The 18,582-nt window shown below is 40.2% G+C and overlaps 1 protein-coding gene across 1 annotated transcript; it reads left to right on the top strand.

Annotated features, from left to right (window-relative positions):
- The first annotated feature begins 10,814 nt into the window (after nt 1–10,814).
- On the top strand, nt 10,815–11,294 carry LOC135268780 (histone H2A-like 3). The gene has a single exon (XM_064361704.1). It carries the CDS (start codon nt 10,815–10,817, stop codon nt 11,292–11,294), a length of 480 nt encoding a protein of 159 aa, XP_064217774.1.
- Nucleotides 11,295–18,582: the final 7,288 nt, after the last annotated feature.

Genomic DNA, 18,582 nt, shown 5'->3' with positions numbered 1-18,582 from the left:
CCCCTCCTGCTGGCCTAGCTCCTATATGAGCTGTGGACCACATGGGTAAGGAAGAGGGAGCAGCCCCTGCTCAGGGAGATTGCAAGAAAGATGGGGCGTCAGAGAAAATGGTAGATTTCTCTTAAGCAGAATAGTTGAAGGGAGAATTATGGGAAGATGTGTGAGTTGAAATGGTGGGTTTACAGCAGAATAGAAAGACTTGTTGTAAGAGGCTGAACCAGGGAGGAAATATCAAGTTGGCAAATGAGATTACTAGAGTGGATAAACAATTGAAGGCAGTGCATTTTATGGATGCTGAATAATAGCAGAGAGGAGAGAAGGGAGCCGGTGAGCTGGGGACTAAATATGAATCACTGATGGAAACCGTGGTGTTAAACAATGGAGATTAATGTGTACCTGGTGGGAAAGTCATGGGCCATCTTTGATGAGAGGTCTGATCAAAAATGCATTTCAGAAAATTCATCCTAAGAGCAGAAGTGGGTAGAGGAGTCAGGAGGCAAGAAGAAGGAGTTTTCCTTGCCTGAGGTGTTACATTTTCATAAGACCTATAAATTCAGTGGTAGGAAATGAATCTTTTCTTCCTCTGAGTTTCCAAAGCACTTGTTTCTACACTTAACCAAATTGTCTTAACACCTTTTCGGTTTTCTTGTTTGCTTTCCTCTTTCTGAGCATGTGTGATCTTTCCATCCTTATATCCCCAGGGCACAGTCTAGGGATTCGAAAGCATTTAGTAAATTTTGTTCAATGAAGAAATGAATAAGAAGCTGTTGGAATATTTAAGACATATGGTGCATAGGCCTCCCATCAAAGGAGTGACAGCAAGAATGGAGGGAAAGATGGATATCAGAGATTTAAAAGAAATAATCATCAGGAAATGGTGGCTGGATGAAGAAGTGAGAAGACTCAGCGATGATTACAGTATCCAGCCAGAAAGGTCTGATGGCACATTGGTACAACTGAGGACACTAGGAAATATAGAATGTGTAGGTAGATTCCCCACCCAGGAACCTCCCACCTCTGCCTTTTTTTTTTAACGGAGTTTTGCTCTGCCACCCAGGCTGGCATGCAGTGGTGCAATCTCAGATCATTGCAACCTCTGCCTCCTGGGTTCAAGTGATTCTTCTGCCTCAGCCTCTCAAGTAGCTGGGATTACAGGCACATGCCACCATGCCTGGCCAATCTTCGTATTTTAGTAGAAATGCGATTTCACCATGTTGGCCAGGCTCGTCTCGAACTCCTGACCTCAGGTGATCCACCCACCTCGGCCTCCCAAAGTGCTGGGATTACAGGCATGAGCCACCACGTCTGACCTTTCCCACCCCCTCTTATTTCTCCAGCTGATAGTTCTTGGGGCCTAGGGGTGGAGTGGAAGATAGGTGCAGTGGATGGGCCACGGAGAGCAAGGTATGATTGTCCCATTCTACAATATAAGAATAATAATAATGCAAATCCAAAGGTAGCCAGTCAACCACATGCTGATACAGATAAATAATTAAAACAACACTAAGCTATTGATGCTCTGGCAAGACTTTTAAGGATGCTTCTAATTCCAAAGGCCTGTGATATTTGACATAAAACCTGTATGATATGAAAGAATTATATTTTCTCAGTATCAATCATCACATTTAGAAGACCTTCAGAAAGCTTATGTACAGAGTATCTTAAATGTAAGTGAATGAGAATTTTTTGAGTAAACTTTTAAGAGAATTAAGACAATACAGTCAATTGTTCAAATCTCAAATAAAGCAGAGACAAAGGCAAAGATTATAACTATGGATGCGGTGAACTGAATATCAAAACATTCCAAGGGAACACAGAATTAATAAGATTTATTAAATGATAGTATAATAAATATGCTGGCAATAGTAAAACTGATAGTAAAACTGGTAATAAAGAGGAAAATAGTATTCCAAGAAGACAAAAATATAAATACATGGAGATATTTTTTACTAGAAGTTATTTTGTTCTTTCAGTTACTTTGAAGACACGGTAAGCAGTTATGAATTAGATAAAATTGGCAAGGGTTACAACAATGTTAGGCATGAACTAGTGATAATGCTGAGGCCATTTCAACTAGAAATAGATGAATTTAGTTTTGCTCAGGGCCTGAGATCTATCTACACTATACAGTAACTCAAAGGAAAGATGACCAGCCCCGTCAGACACTGGCCTCAGTGAGCCATTTCTAAACAGAGGAAGCTCTAACTTCCCCATTTTGCCCAAAAATGCTGCATCCTGGGATGTCAAGCCCAGGTATTTCCAGTGTTCTCACTCCAGCTGTCTATTCAACCACAGCCTGAGCCACCTATTGCTACACAAAAACCTCCTCAACCAAGGAAAATAGGGATCTAGGACCTTATCCTTTGCATTAGGTTTGGTGTCTAAGGAATGCTGACGGGCCAGGCGTGGTGGCTCACGCCTGTAATCCCAGTACTTTGGGAGGCCGAGGCGGGTGGATCACGAGGTCAAGAGATCAAGACCATCCTGGTCAACATGGTGAAACCCCATCTCTACTAAAAATACAAAAAATTAGCTGGGCATGGTGGCGCGTGCCTGTAATCCCAGCTACTCAAGAGGCTGAGGCAGGAAGAATTGCCTGAACCCAGGAGGCGGAGGTTGCGGTGAGCCGAGATCGCGCCATTGCACTCCAGCCTGGGTAACAAGAGCGAAACTCCGTCTCAAAAAAAAAAAAAAGGAATGCTGACACTGCTTAAGAGTAGGAGTTTCACTCTTGCAATGGAGTTAAGTGTGAAGGTCTGAGAAAGAATGATGCTATCTGCAGGCTTTTTTTTTTTTTTTTTTTTGAGATGGAGTCTCGCTCTGTATCCCAGGCTGGAGTGCACTGACGTGATCTTGGCTCACTGCAACTGCAGCCTCCAGGGTCCCAATTCAATCAATTCTCCTACCTCAGCCTCCCAAGTAGCTGGGATTACAGTCACGGGCCACCATGCCCAGCCAATTTTTGTATTTTTCAGTAGAGATGGAGTTTCACCATGTTGGCCAGTCTGGTCTTGAACTCCTGAACTCATGATCTGCTCACCTCGGCCTCCCAAAGGGCTGGAATTACAGGTGTGAGCCACCGTGCCCAGCGTCTGCAGGCTTTTATTTTGTCCCACAGCTTGGTTCCAGACACCAACTCTTTATCTTTCAGTCATCCTAGTGTGACCGATGTCTACCAGATGCGTGACTGTATCTTTATATTAAACCTAAATCTTCTTAGGTTAACTCATGGAGAATGGACAGAAATAACATGGGAAGAATAACGTGGGACAGAAATGACAAGTGAGCATGCATAGAACCCAAAAGACCTGAAGATGAAGGCCTTTTTGGAAATAAATCCCTCTTTTTCATTGTATTGCTATAAACAGTTTCAAGCTTGCTTTCCAACTACTGTGTCACATAAATGCCAACTCATTTTCATGTACTTTCCGAAAGAGATAACAGAAACAGCAGAACAACAAATATGATTGTAAAAATGACTTTGAAATAATTAAATGTGTATCCATTTATTTTTCCTGTACCAATTAATGTAAATATGTAGAAAGAAAATTGTGTCATTGTTTATACATCACTTCCAGTAAGAATAGTGAGTCAAAAGTAATTGAGTCTCATTTCAATCATGCACTAGAACATACAGGAATCCATGGGCCTCACCAGCCACAGTTTGTCTATTCTAGTCAGGTTTGCTTCTGAAACTCTGGTTCCCTGAGGAGAGAAGGCCTGCTTAAGGCTGAGCTACTTCTCCCAGAGGGAGCAGCCAAAATGGAAAACTTCACATCAGCAGTCCAAATAGCAATTCAACCTCCCATGAAGAATAATATTTTTATTTAACTGATTCAATCAAAGCAGTAATCCCAAAATTCTTCATGCATTTCTAGGGCTTTTCAATAAAATAAAGGTTATAGTTAGGACATGAATTTAACTACGGAGGAGGAGAAGCTACTATTAATTTTGCCTGCCAAAAAAAATCAATAACTAATGTTTTAACCTTTCTCTTTCTTTCTTACTCACTCTTTGGCTTAAGAAATAAAGTCTGTGTATAATCTTTTCTATGATTTATGGGTTGGTTTGAGACATTAGGAAAGTAAGTCAGTAGTCCCTTTAGAAAATCTTGGTGGGAAAATTTTATGATCCAGGAGTTGATCAGAACTCACATCTCCAGCAAGGACTTCTCTTGGTTATCTTCAAATCCTATTTTCTGATGACTATTACCTATAATTACAAGGAAACTCATTGTAATTGGAAAATAAGTTCTCAGATTTCAAGACATTTACAGTATTCTGTTGGGACATCAGCTTCTCCAACAGAATGTATTTGCTGGTGTATATTAATAAGAGCTCAAGGCTCTATTGAAATGGAAGAGTTCCCAGACCCCCCTTTCTGGATGTTCCCTAACTCCCCTTTCAGGATGGCTTGTCTGTTCAGCTGCCACTGCTGCTCAAATCCCTTATGCGAAGGGCAGCACACAGACGGGCAGGTGTGGGAGCCAGGGCAAGCACTTTTGGCTCCAGCCCCACAGTAGCATCTAGGGGTGGGTGCCTGCAACTCCCAAAGCCCCAGTGGGCATGCTACAGTGCTTTTAGCTCTGCCATCTATAGACAGCTTAAGTGTTAATCTGCTCAGTGCCCTCTTGATACCTGGGTTCTTGTCTGGCATCTGGCAGCCAGGAAGAATCGGGTCACACACAGAATTGAAAGATAGTGAATACAGAGGTTTTATTGAGTGATGGAGGTGGCTCTCAGTGGGATGGATGGGAAGCTGGAAATGGGACAGAGAGGGAAGATGATCTTCCCCTGGAATTCAGCCATCCAGCAGCCGGTTTCCTCTCCAACCACCCCCAGCTGAACTCCTCTTGACATTTAGACTCTCCTTCTCTTCTCTCCATCTGTGCCTTGCTGTTCTGCTGCTCTTCTGCTCTTCTGTTCATCTGGTGATGGAGCCTGGAGTTTGGGGTTTATATGGGTACAGGATAGGGGGTGTGGTAAGCCGAAAGGCAAGTTTTGGGTGCGAAAACAGCAATACTTGTTCCCATTTAGGGTCACAGGTTTCCAGGCCTGAGGGTGGGGTCTTTGTCAGGGAACCACCCTCTTCTATCCAGTATTTTCCTGTATCCCATTTGTATCACTATGTTTGTCATTTCTGATGACAGACAATAGGAAAGAACAATAGGAAAAGGGATGGATGGATCCAAAGAATACTTCCCACTGAGATTAGCAATCTTAGAACTGGGGCTTGGAGAGTAGCAGCATCACACCCCTGTTACCTTCACCTTGACCATCTACGGTTTTAAAGGCTATTTCTTGCAGCAATGTCAACAGTAAGACCCTCCATTTATTTCTTCTTGCTAAAAGTCTTACAAGTGGTAATAAAATTGTTTTTATTTCAGTTAAGATTGGTCAAGTTTTTATTACATTTAGAAAAACTGCCATCCAGCTGTTTGGGGACCAAAAACATATCAATGGTAATGACAGGCAAAATCAGATGGAGCCAGCTTAGGAGATCAGACCTTCGTATCCAGTTACTGGATGGATGCCAGTTCTATTTTTGTTCTAGAATCTCAATGTCAGAATATTTTCTGCATCTTAATCTGTTGCTTGTCCAGGATAAGGTCATAGAAAGCTCCTTCATTTCTATTTCTTCAAGCCAAGTTTCTTCTAAAAGAAAAGCTTTCCTCCCCATCTTGCTTATGTGTAGAGAGCTCATATGCTTGAGTTTTTGTTTGATCTTCAGTTTTCCTAACCCCACAGTCAGTATTTCTCTTTTAGAGCAGACAGAGAGGTGCCTCATATTTACTTAAGAATAATTTGACCCAGCAATCCCATTACTGGGTGTGTATCCAAAGGATTATAAATTGTTCTACTATAAGGACATATGCACATGAATGTTCGTTGCAGCACAGTTTACAATAGCAAAGACCTGGAACCAACCCAAATGCCCATCAATGATAGACTGGACAGGGAAAATGTGGCACATATACACCATGGAATATTATGCAGCCATCAAAAACGATGAGTTCATGTCCTTTGTAGGGACATGGATGAACCTGGAAACCATCATTCTCAGCAAACTGACACAAGAACAGAAAATCAAACACTGCATGTTCTCACTCATAGGCAGGTGTTGAACAATGAGAACACATGGACACAGGGAGGGGAGCATCACACACTGGGGTCTGTCGGGGGGAAATGGGGAGGGACAGTGGGGGGTGGGGAATTGGGGAGAGATAGCATGGGGAGAAATGCCAGATATAGGTGATGGGGAGGAAGGCAGCAAATCACACTGCCACATATGCACCTATGCAACAATCTTACACGTTCTTCACATGTACCCCAAAACCTAAAATGCAATAAAAAAATAAAATAAAATAAAAAGAATAATTTGGCTCAAACCGGATGGAGAATGAGTTTGACGAACTGACAGAAGCAGGCTTCAGAAGGTGGGTAATAACAAACTTCTCTGAGCTAAAGGAACGTGTTCTAACCCAATGCAAAGAAACTAAGAACCTTGAAAAAAGGTTAGACGAAATGCTAACTAGAATAACCAGATTAGAGAAGAACATAAACAATGTTGATGGAGCTGAAAACCACAGCACGAGAATTTCGTGAAGCATATACAAGTTTCAATAGCTGAATCAATCAAGCAGAAGAAAGGATAACAGAGATCGAAGATCAACTCAATGAAATAAAATGAGAAGGCAAGATTAGAGAAAAAAGAGTGAAAAGAAATGAACAAAGCCTCGGGGGAAATATGGGATTATGTTAAAAGTCCTAATCTATGTTGGATCAGTGTACTTGAATGTGATGGAGAAAATGAATCCAAGCTGGAAAACACTCAAGGATATTATCCAGGAGAACTTCCCCAACCTAGCAAGGCAGGCCAACATTCAAATTCAGGAATACAGAGAACACCACAAAGATATTCCTTAAGAAGAGCAACCCCAAGACACATAACCGTCAAATTCACCAGGGTTGAAATGAAGGAAAAAATGCCAAGGGCAGCCAGAGAGAAAGGTCAGGTTACCCACATAGGGAAGCCCATCAGACTCACAGCAGATCTCTCAGCAGAAACCGTACAAGCCAGAAGAGACTGGGGGCCAATATTCAACATCCTTAAAGAAAACAACTTTCAACCCAGAATTTCATATCCAGCCAAACTAAACTTCATAAGTGAAGGAGAAATAAAATCCCTTGCTGACAAGCAATTGCTGAGAGATTTCATCACCATCAGACCTGCCTTACAAGAGGTCCTGAAGGAAGCACTAAACATGGAAAGGAACAACCAGTACCAGCCACTGAAGAAGTGTACCAAACGGTAAAGACTGTTGACACAATGAAGAAACTGCATCAACTAATGGGCAAAACAACCAGCTAGTATAAAATGGCAGGGTCAGATTCACACACAACAATATTAACCTTAAATGTAAACAGGCTAACTTCCCCAGTCAAGACACAGACTGGCAAATTGGATAGAAAATAAAGACCCATTGGTATGCTGTATTCAGGAGACTTTCTCACGTGCAAAAACATACATAGACTCAAAATAAAGAGTTGGAGGAAGATTTACCAAGCAAATGGAGAGCAAAAAAAAAGGAGGGGTTGCAATCCTAGTCTCTGATAAAACAGACTTTAACCCAACAAAGATCAAAAGAGATAAAGAAGGGCATTACATAACGGTAAAGGGGTCAATGCAACAAGAAGAGCTGACTATCTTAAATATATATGCATCCAATACAGGAGCACCCAGTTATATAAAGCAACTTCTTAACAACCTACCAAGAGACTTAGACTCCCACACAATAATAGTGGGAAACTTTAATACTCCACTGTCAATATTAGACAGATCAACGAGATAGAAAATTAACAAGGGTATCCAGGACTTGAATGCAGATCTGGACCAAGTGGACCAATAGTCATCTACAGAACTCTCCACCCCAAATCCACAGAATATACATTCTTCTCAGCACCACATCATGCCTACTCTAAAACTGACCACATAATTGGAAGTAAATCACTCCGCAGCAAAGGCAAAAGACCGGAAATCATAACAACCAGTCTCTCAGGCCACAGTGCAATCAAATTAGGACTCAGGATTAAGAAATTCACTAAAAACCACACAACTACATGGAAACTGAACAACCTGCTCCTGATTGACTACTGGATACTGGATAAATAATGAAACGAAGGCAGAAATAAAGATGTTTTTCAAAACCAATGAGAATGAAGACGCAATGTACCAGAATCTCTGGAACACATTTAAAGCAGTGTCTAGAGGGAAATTTATATCACTAAATACCCATGTGAGAAGAGAGGAAAGATCTAAAATCGACACTCTATCATCATAGTTAACAAAACTAGAGGAGCAAGATCAAACAAATTCAAAAGGTAGCAGAAGACAAGAAATAACTAAGATCAGAGCACAACTGAAGGAGACAGAGACACAAAAATCCCTTTAAAAAAATCAATGAATTCAGGAACTGGTTATTTGAAAAGACCAACAAAATAGATAGACCACTAGCCAGACTAATAAAAGATAAAAGAGATAAGAATCGAATAGATGCAATAAAAAATGATAAAGGGGATATCACTACCAATTCCACAGAAATACAAACTACCATCAGAGATTACTACAAACACCTCTATGCACATAAACCAGTAAATCTAGAAGAAATGGATAAATTCCTGGACACTTACATCCTCCCAGGACTAAACCAGGAAGAAGCTGAATCCCTGAATAGACCAATTACAAGGTCTGAAATTGAGGCAGCAATTAATAGCCTACCAACCAAAAAAAGTCCAGGTCCAGTTGGGTTCACAGCTGAATTCTACCAGACATACAAAGAGGAGCTGGAACCATTTTTTCTGAAAGTATCCGAACAATATAAAAAGAGGAAATACTCCCTAACTCATTTTATGAGACCAACATCATCATCCTGATACCAAAACCTGGCAGAGCCAAAACTAAGAAAGAAAATTTCAGGCCATTATCCATGATGAATATTGATGCAAAAATCTTCAATAATATACTGGCAAACCAAATGCAACAGCACATCAAAAAGCTTATCCATCATGATCAAGTAGGCTTCACCCCGGGGATGCAAGCCTGGTTCAACATATGCAAATCTATAAACATAATCCATCACATAAACAGAACCAAAGACAAAAACCACGATTATCTCAATAGATGCAGAGAATACCTTTGACAAAATTCAACAGCCCTTTATGCTGAAAACTCTCAATAAACTAGGTATCCATGGAATATATCTCAAAATAATAAAAGCTATTTATGACAAACCCACTGGCCAATATCATCCTGAATTGGCAAAAACTGGAAGCATTCCCTTTGAAAATTGGCACTAGACAAGTGCCCCCTCTCTCACCATTCCCATTCAACATAGTATTGAAAGTTCTGGCCAGAGCAATCGGGCAAGAAAAAGAAATAAAGGGTATTCATTTAGGAAAAGAGGAAGTCAAGTTGTCTCTACTAGCAGATGACATGATTGTATATTTAGAAGACCCCATCTTCTCGGCTCAAAATCTCCTTAAGATGATAAGCAACTTTAGCAAAGTCTCAGGATACAAAATCATTATGCAAAAATCACAAGCATTCCTATACACCAACAACAGACAAATAGCCAAATCATGAGCAAACTCCCATTCACAATTGCTACAAAGAGAATAAAATACCTAGGAATACAACTAACAGTGGATGTGAAGGACCTCTTCAAGGAGAACTACAAACCACTGCTCAAGGAAATAAGAGGACACAAACAGATGGGAAAACATTCCATGATAAGGGTTAGGAACAATCAATATCGTGAAAATGGCCATACTGCCCAAAGTAATTTATAGATTCAATGCTATCCTCATCAAGCAACCATTGACCTTCTCCACAGAACTGAAAAAAGACAACTTAAACTTCATATGGAACCAAAAAAGAGCCCACATGGCCAAGACAATCCTAAGCAAATAGAACAAAGTTGGAGGCATCAGGCTACCTGACTTCAAACTATACTGCAAGTCTACAGTAATCAAAATAGCACAGTACTGTTATCAAAACAAAGATATAGACCAATGGAACAGAACAGAGGACTCGGAACTAATGCCACACATCTACAACCATCTGATCGTTGACAAACCTGACAAAAACAAGAATGAAGAAAGGATTCCCTGTTTAATAAACTGTTGGGAAAACTGGCTAGCCATGTGTAAAGTGCTGAAACTGGACCCCTTCCTTCCACCTTATAAAAAATTAACTCAAGATGGATTAAAGATTTAAACATAAGACCTAACAGCATACAAACCCTAGAAGAAAACCTAGGCAAAACCATTCAGGACATCGGCATAGGCAAGGACTTCATAACTCAAACACTGAAAGCAATGGCAACAAAAGCCAATATAGACAAATGGGACCTAATTAAACTTAAGAGCTTCTGCACAGCAAAAGCAACAATCATTAGAGTGAACCAGCAACCAACAGAATGGGAAAAAAAATTTTCAAGTTACCCATCTGACAAAGGGCTAATATCCAGAATCCACAAAGAACTATAACAAATTTACAAGAAAAAAACAAACAACCCCATCAAAAAGTGGGTGAAGGATAGGGTCCTCTCATGGGCTTTTCTAGGCTGAGGCCTGCTCAGGGCCCAGTGGACACCAGTGATGTCACAAAGTGGAGGTTGTCACAAAGGCAACTCCTGACCAATGAGGGGCTGGAGCATGAGGTACAGTGGGTGGCATTAAGCACTAGTACATTGAGAGGCTCGGGCCAGCAGGAAAATCAAGCTGTGCCAATCTGAGCAAAACCCAGCAGACACCATGGCTGGAAAGAAAAGCAGTTGTAGCTTCTGTAAGCCTAGGAGACAGCGCCGCTCCCGTTCCAGAAGAGCAGGGCTGCAGTTTTCTGTCAGCTGCATGGAACGCTCCCTGCGAGAAGGTCAGTATGCCCGGCGCCTGAGCACAGCCACACCTCTCTTCCTGGTTGGTGTTCTGGAGTACCTGACAGCCAGCATCCTGGAGCAGGCGGGCAAGGAGGCCAAGAAAAGCTGCAGGGTGCGTATCACCCCAGAACACGTGCAGAGGGCACTGGAAAAGAATGAACAGCTCAGAAGAATCTTGAAGTTGGAAGATGACACCCAGTCTCAGGTAAAAGAAGTGCCCCAACACGAGAAGAAGAAGAAGAAGGGAGGATTCCTGAGTTTCCAAGCCCTGTGGGACTTTATCAGAAAATTCATCCAGCTGCCAAAATTCATCATAGATGAAAGACCCCAGGCTGCTTCCATCTGCCCAAGCTATTAAACTGGGTAAATCCATAAAAATAAATAAATAAATAAATAAATAAATAAATAAATAAATAAATAAATAGACACTTTTCAAAGGAAAACATTTATGCAGCCAACAAACATGAAAAAATGCTCATCATTGGTCATTAGAGAAATGCAAATCAAAACCACATTGAGATACCATCTCACATCAGTTAGAATGGTGATCATTAAAAAATCTGGAGACAACAGATGCTGGAGAGGATGTGGAGAAATAGGAATGCTTCTACACTGTTGGGAGTGTAAATTAGTTCAACCATTGTGAAAGGCAGTGTGGCAATTCCTCAGGGATCTAGAAATAGAAAAGCCATTTGACCCAGCAATCCCATTACTGGGTAGACACCCAAAGGATTATAAATTGTTCTGTTATAAAGACACATGCACACATATGTTCATGGTGGCACTGTTTACAATATCAAAGACCCGGAACCAACCCAAATGCCTATCAATGATAGACTGGATAAAGAAAATGTGGCACATATACACCATGGAATACTGTGCAACCTTAAAAAAGGATGAGTTAATATCCTTTGCAGGGACATGGATGAATCTGGAAACCATCATTCTCAGCAAACTGACACAAAAACAGAAAACCAAATACCTCATGTTCTCACTCATAGGTGGGTGCTGAACAATGAGAACACGTGGACACAGGGAGAAGAACATCACACACTGGGATCTGTTGAGGGGTGGGGATAGCAGGAGGTGGGGAGATTGGGGAGGGATAATATTAGGAGAAATACCTAATGTAGATGACAGGGGGATGGAGGCAGCAAATCATCTTGGCATGTGTATACCTATGTAACAACCCTGCAAGATCTGCGCATGTACCCTAGAACTTAAAGTATATAATTTGAAAAAGAATAAATTGTCTCCTATCTATATGCCCAGAAGTACTAAAGTGATTTTCACTATATAGCACCACAAAGGATGACACAGATACATGTATCTCTATGTATGTATATGCATAGACGATCTCTAGAAGGATACACAAGAAATGAATCAAAAGGGGTTTTTCTGGGGAGAGTAACTGAGAGGTTCAGGGTAACCGGTTAGGAGGAAGACTTGCTTTACACTGTCTTCTCTTTTTTGATGTTTGAATCTTTTTATAATGTATTGTATTATTCAAATTAAAAAATGAATTTAATTGTTTAATGAAAAAGCTAATATATAGAGAAAATTGCATGGTATAGAATAGTATACTAAGCATGGTTCCATTTGGGTAAACAGAAGGATCTGGGCATATAAATGGAAAATTTCTAGAAAGATACATAAGAGTTAATACTGGTTAACTCTAAGGAATGGGGCATGGATTCTGGAATAGGTAAAAGACACTTCCTATCCATAATATTTTTAATTACAGAGGAAAATGTAAATATAACATATGAAATGGGGGTGAACTAAGAAAAAAGGAGACATGATGTCTAATTTAATGATTCTTTTTTTTTTTTTTTGAGATGGAATTTCACTTTTGTTGCCCAGGCTGGAGTGCAATGGCACGATCTTGGCTCACCTCCCAAATTTAAGCGATTCTCCTGCCTCAGCCTCCCAAGTAGCTGGGATTATAGGTATGCACCACCACACTCAGCTAATTTTGTATTTTTAGTAGAGACAGGGTTTCTCCATGTTGGTCAGGCTGGTCTTGAATTCCTGACCTCAGGTGATCTGCCGGCCTCAGACTCCCAATGTGCTGGGACTACAGGCATGAGTCACCGTGCCAGCCTAATCTCACTATTTCTAAAAGATTATGTGTCCTTGAACTAGGTGAGATACTATCATTTCAGTAACCAAAGTTGCCCTTAAACACACACATGTGCACACACACACAGCCATACACAAAGATCACTGACTTTACTGAAGATGATTTTACATTTTATCAGTAGAAATGAGTTATCCAAGCAGCATGCTTAGTTTAGCACAAAACTAAGTCATTTTTCTAACTCTTGTGTCATTAATGACATGTCAAACACAATCTGCCACCATTGTCAAGATTGCATGAGAGAAACATAACTTTAGTTTCCAATCCCTGTACTGATAGTTTATGCAACATCTTTCCTTTTAAGACACTCTGAAGTTTGGTTAAAACAGAGACACATCTATCTATGGGCCTGAATTCAGTGAGTTACCTGGAGAAATTAGGTTTAAAAGAAAAAGAAATATATCCCCACCACTCTGCTCTCTCCTCATGGGAACTTGAGGATAGAAATGACTTTGGGACAGTCCTCTGCTCTGTAGCCCGTTGCTATATTCTTCACAGCAGAACCACCAATGTCCCCAAGAGCATGCAAGCCTTCCCCAAAGAATGAATTCAGGGATACCAATGTTTGTGTGAGTGTGTATGTGGGAGTTGGGGGGATTCTTCATATCACATTTACTTTGTGTTTTATAAAAAATAACAATAAGAAAGGTAATGTTTATTATCATGTAGCTATGAGTGACTCACATCAGAATAATCAATTACGTTTTTAAAATGGAGATTTATGCTATACCACCCTGCCCTCAAAACATACTAAGTCACTGCCCCAGAGGGAGAGCCTCATATGTGTATTTGAAACAAGTTACTGAGGCAATACTCACATGTATAATTATATGAGATTCATGGATCTGAGAAGCAAAGGCAATGGTAATATTATGACTGACGTTGATTGAATGCTTTCTATGTTTCAGTGATTGTTACCACCATCCTGCAAGCAACCCTCATCACTCACCAGGACCATTGCCTCCGCCTGTCACTGGGTGCCCCTTATATTACTTTTATTTCCTCACCACCATCCCCACACCAGTCAGACCCTGTTCAGAGACAAATGCACTCTGTGACTCCACTTCTTCAGGTCTTCTAATGACTTCTCACCTCATTCAAAATAAATTAAGAATCTCATCCAAATATTTTCCCATGACTTTCAAGACCTTCATGAATCAGCCTCTCTAACTTCTTGAACTTCTTTTACCCTCTGCCTGCCCCTGCTTCTTCAGCAACTCTGGTTTCCGTCCTGACCTTTGGACACATCAAGGACACTCTCACTTCCAATTCTTTGCACTTACTCTTCCCTGAGTTATACATAAATCTTACTCTTCCAATTAATTCAATATCCATATAAGAGAGAAATAAATATCTTCTCTATGGGGAGGCCCTCTGTAGCAAGCAGCCTCTAAGATTGTGTCTACAGAGTCCCACTTCTTGATATTCATAATTCCCTCTCCTGGAATAATTTGCTCTTATCCAATAGCAGATAGCAACATTGGGGGATGTCACATAAATGATTAGGTTAAAAAGATTGTTACTTCTGCCTCGGTGGCAGGGTGTCTCTCTTGCAAGCTTTGATGAGACAAACTGTCATGCTGGGGAGGCCCATGTGGCAAGAAGCAGAGTGCAGCCTCCACCCAACAGTCAGCGCAGGCCTGAGGCCCTCCGTCTAACAGGATTCAAATCTAGTCAAGGACCACATAAGGGAGTTTGTAAGTGGATCTTTCCCCAGTGAGGTCTTCAGATAAGACCTCAGCCCTTGCCAACTCCTTGATTGCAACCTTATGAGATATCCTGAAGCTAAACGTTGCCCAGATTCTTGATCCACAGGAACTCTGAGAGAATTAATATGGGTTGCTTTAAGCTAATAATTTTGGGGGTAATTTTTTATTCAGCCATTTATAGCTGACATAGCCTTTTTACCTGCCATTTATAAAATACTGCCTTGCCATTCATCCTGTCTCCTGGTCCTGCTTTGTGCTTTTTTTCTTCCTAGTCCATATCACCACCTGACATTATGTATGTACACACACACACACACACACACACACACACACAATATTTTGTTTTCATTTACTGACTTTTACACCCTTTTGTTTCTTGTTACATGTCCATGGCCTAGAAGCAGTCTTGGCACATTGTAAATTCTCAATAAGTATTTACTGAATTAGTGAATTTGTCATTGAATTTTTTCCAACCAATGCATTTACTATCTATTTTTTATGAGGAAACAGAGATGTAGAGATTTTAAGAACATGTCAGATTACAACTAATAAGTAGGAGAGACAGGATTTGAATCCAGTCTGTTTGACTCTTTTTCCATTTATAACAATGTTTCTTAACTTGGGGTTTCTTAAAGTGGAGGTTCACAAGTCTCTAAGGATTTCAGGCTAACTCTTAGTAGTTTAAATTTGTTTAATTAAAAAAATTGAATTGTACTGATAATCTGAAAATATAAATATATTCTGAGCCACATGGATGTCAATTATTTTATATAATATTGCCACATCAGTGCAGAGCCTTGTGTATGTGATCAAGTGAGCTCTATTTCAGTTATGGTATCCTTCCTGACTCCCAAGCCTGTAGGTTGCAATCTCCAGCATCTGATGTGAGGGCAACAGCCTCACAGAGATGGCAACAGCCTCACAGAGATGGCTTAACCAGCTCCACAGCTGCATTAGATCACACCCTAGCAACAAAGCCCTTGATAAAGTGGTTCTTTTCTTCTGATTGATTGAACAATGAATGACACACTAGCTCAGTATGTATCAAAATAGGGTTGTAAAATGGACAAATAGAACCAGTAAAATTTAGTGATGACTTGCCTAGAATTTCAAACAAACAATACCTTATCAAAACAGTTCATTGCTAAGCGGTCATCAACATCTTCTCCAGATCTATCTCTTAGCCTCTGCTCTTCCCAGCCCGTGACTCCCTTCCTCCTATGCTCTCTATCCTGGTTTCTTCTATCTCAAGGACCAGAGTGAGTCTGTTTGTGAACAGTGTCTTCCCTAAATAGGAAGCATGAAGAACTATAAAAGAAGTCAAAGCAAGGAGCTGATGACTAGGCACCGACTGTCTGCAACATGGAGGAAAACCACAAACCAGCCTTCCTCTATGTTCTGACTCACTCGGAGTGCGGGCCAGCACTGTGGGTCCTGGACTTACCACCTCTCCAAGTCTTACAAACCTGTCTGAGCACCAGTAAAGCAAAAGCAGTGTTACCGTGTTGTATAGTCCATAGAAAACGTTTTGGTCTTAACATGAAAGAAAAGCCACACCTATGAATCAGGGTGTTACATCAGGCATGCTCTGGACGCTCCTTTAAATTTCCATCCCATCACTTTGAGAAGCAATGGACAGTAATGGCCTTTTGAAAGAGCAAATTCACATTTTAAATGTCATCAAGCCAGGACATTCCTTATTCCTTTAGCTTTTTAATCCACACCTAAGTAATATGGTATAGCTTTTGGGCAACTGGATCTCTGCTCCCAGACAAGAGCCAACGGGAAACACACACATTCTGTTATGCAGGTAAGATGTCCTGAGTGGGAACAGTTCAATTAATACATTACTTATTTGAAATCCAAAACTATTATTTGGATTATTTATTATCTATGTTACTATTATCTATTAATATATGAATTATACTTTAAAAACATATTCTACAATTAAAATGCAAAATTCTTTGTATTTTAACAATATAACCTTGACCTTTCAGAACCAGGCAGGCTCGACATTTTTCTCTAACCATTTTCTTTGTTATTTTTATTTTTTTACAGAGAAATAACAGTGACTACCTATGGAATACCTACTATATGCCTTGCTCCATGCTAAGGGCTTAGCATGTTATTCTGTTTATCCTCATATCAGCCTGCTGGAGTAGGTATTGCTATCTCTAACTAGCTCGAGGTCACAGGGCTGGTAGAAACGGTGTGAAGCAAGGCCTTAAACTCAAGTTACCTGATTCCAAACTATAATCTTGACTTCTTCTTTGAATCTATTAAAACTAGTTATTTATTTTGTGTTGCAGAACTCCAAGGCTTTCATCAATATTTAAATAGAACTAAACTTACTGTACAATATTTGGATTGGATCCTACCTCCAAATATCCTCTGGTAGTATAACCAATTTGGTATGGTCTTCCATATGGGCAAAAATTTGATTTGGAAGACTTTCAAATTTTAAGATTTTTTTAAAATAACAAAAATTTCACCTTTTCATTTTCTTTTCTTCTCTTTTTTTTTTTTTTTTTGAGACAAAGTCTCACTCTGTTGACCAGGCTGGAGCACAGTGGTGTGATCTTGGCTCACTGCCACCTCTACCTCCCAGGTTCAAGCAGTTCTCGTGCCTCAGCTTCCCGATTAGCTAGAGGTAAAAGAATGCATCACCACGCCCAGCTAATTTTTGTATTTTTGGTAGAGACAGGGTTTTAGCATGTTGTCCAGGCTGGTCTCAAACTCCTTACCTCAAATGATCCACCTGCCTCAGCCTCCCAAAGTGCTGGGGTTACAGTCACCCTTGATTCCTATGTGCTTAGAATCTAAGTTATATGGATCATCTTTCCTGTCAAAAACAGAGAAGAGCTGTCTATACTTTATCACTTACAATTTCCATCTTCAATTACTGACCATCCAAGTGTTGAAAAAAAACCTCCTGAAGAAAATAAAAATTTCTGATGACTTTACTAATGATTTCCCCTATTTCTAAGCTCTGTCCTTATAATTAGTCAGAGCATCTAAAAATTTTAGACTGGATTATATTATTTTGTGTCTCACAGAAATACTTTCCCAGATGTACAGTTGACTATTTAGTCTTTAAATATGTTAGAAAACATGCTATTTATGCCTGATCATTATTATGTTATTTATTCATTCACTTATTAATCAATATCTCTTCTGGACACTACATTTATTACTAAGGATATGAAGACAAGAAGAAAGCAGACGTAATTCTTGAGCTCCATGATTTAATAAAGCAACTGGGAAGAAAAAGGAATACAATAAAATAATTGTAACAAGAAATTATGAACTTAAAATTATGTCACAGGAAACAGCTGATCTTTCCTGATAAATTGATACTCTTTCTTCTGTTAAATAATAAAAGCTGTTAAAGTCATTCTGAACTCTTTCTGTCTTACCTCTTTATCTGACAACCACATTTTGTGCTCAGGTGCATCAATTTCTCATTACTTGGATATTCTCATACAAGTATTTATTATTTTAACACATCTTTCTCTTCATTTTTATTTTTTCTTGAGATGAAGTTCCGTTCTGTCGCCCAGGTTAGAGTGCAGTGGTGCGATCTAGGCTCATTGCAAACTAAAGCTGATTCTCCTGCCTCAGCCTCCCAAGTAGCTGGTATTACAGGTACCTGCTAATTTTTGTATTTTTAGTAGAGACAGGGTTTCTCCATGTTGGCTAGGCTGGTGTCAAACTCCCGATCTCAGGTGATCCACCAGCCTCGATCCCCAAAGTGCTAGGATTACAGGCGTGAGCCACCATGCCTGGCCACATCTTTC

The sequence above is a fragment of the Aotus nancymaae genome, unplaced genomic scaffold, assembly GCF_030222135.1.
Source record: "Aotus nancymaae isolate 86718 unplaced genomic scaffold, 86718_ANA_hifiasm-v0.15.2.pri h1tg000043l, whole genome shotgun sequence".
NCBI classification, from domain to species: Eukaryota; Metazoa; Chordata; class Mammalia; order Primates; family Aotidae; genus Aotus; species Aotus nancymaae.
Note: the sequence above shows the minus strand (reverse complement) of the source record. Positions and strands in the feature narration are given on the sequence as shown.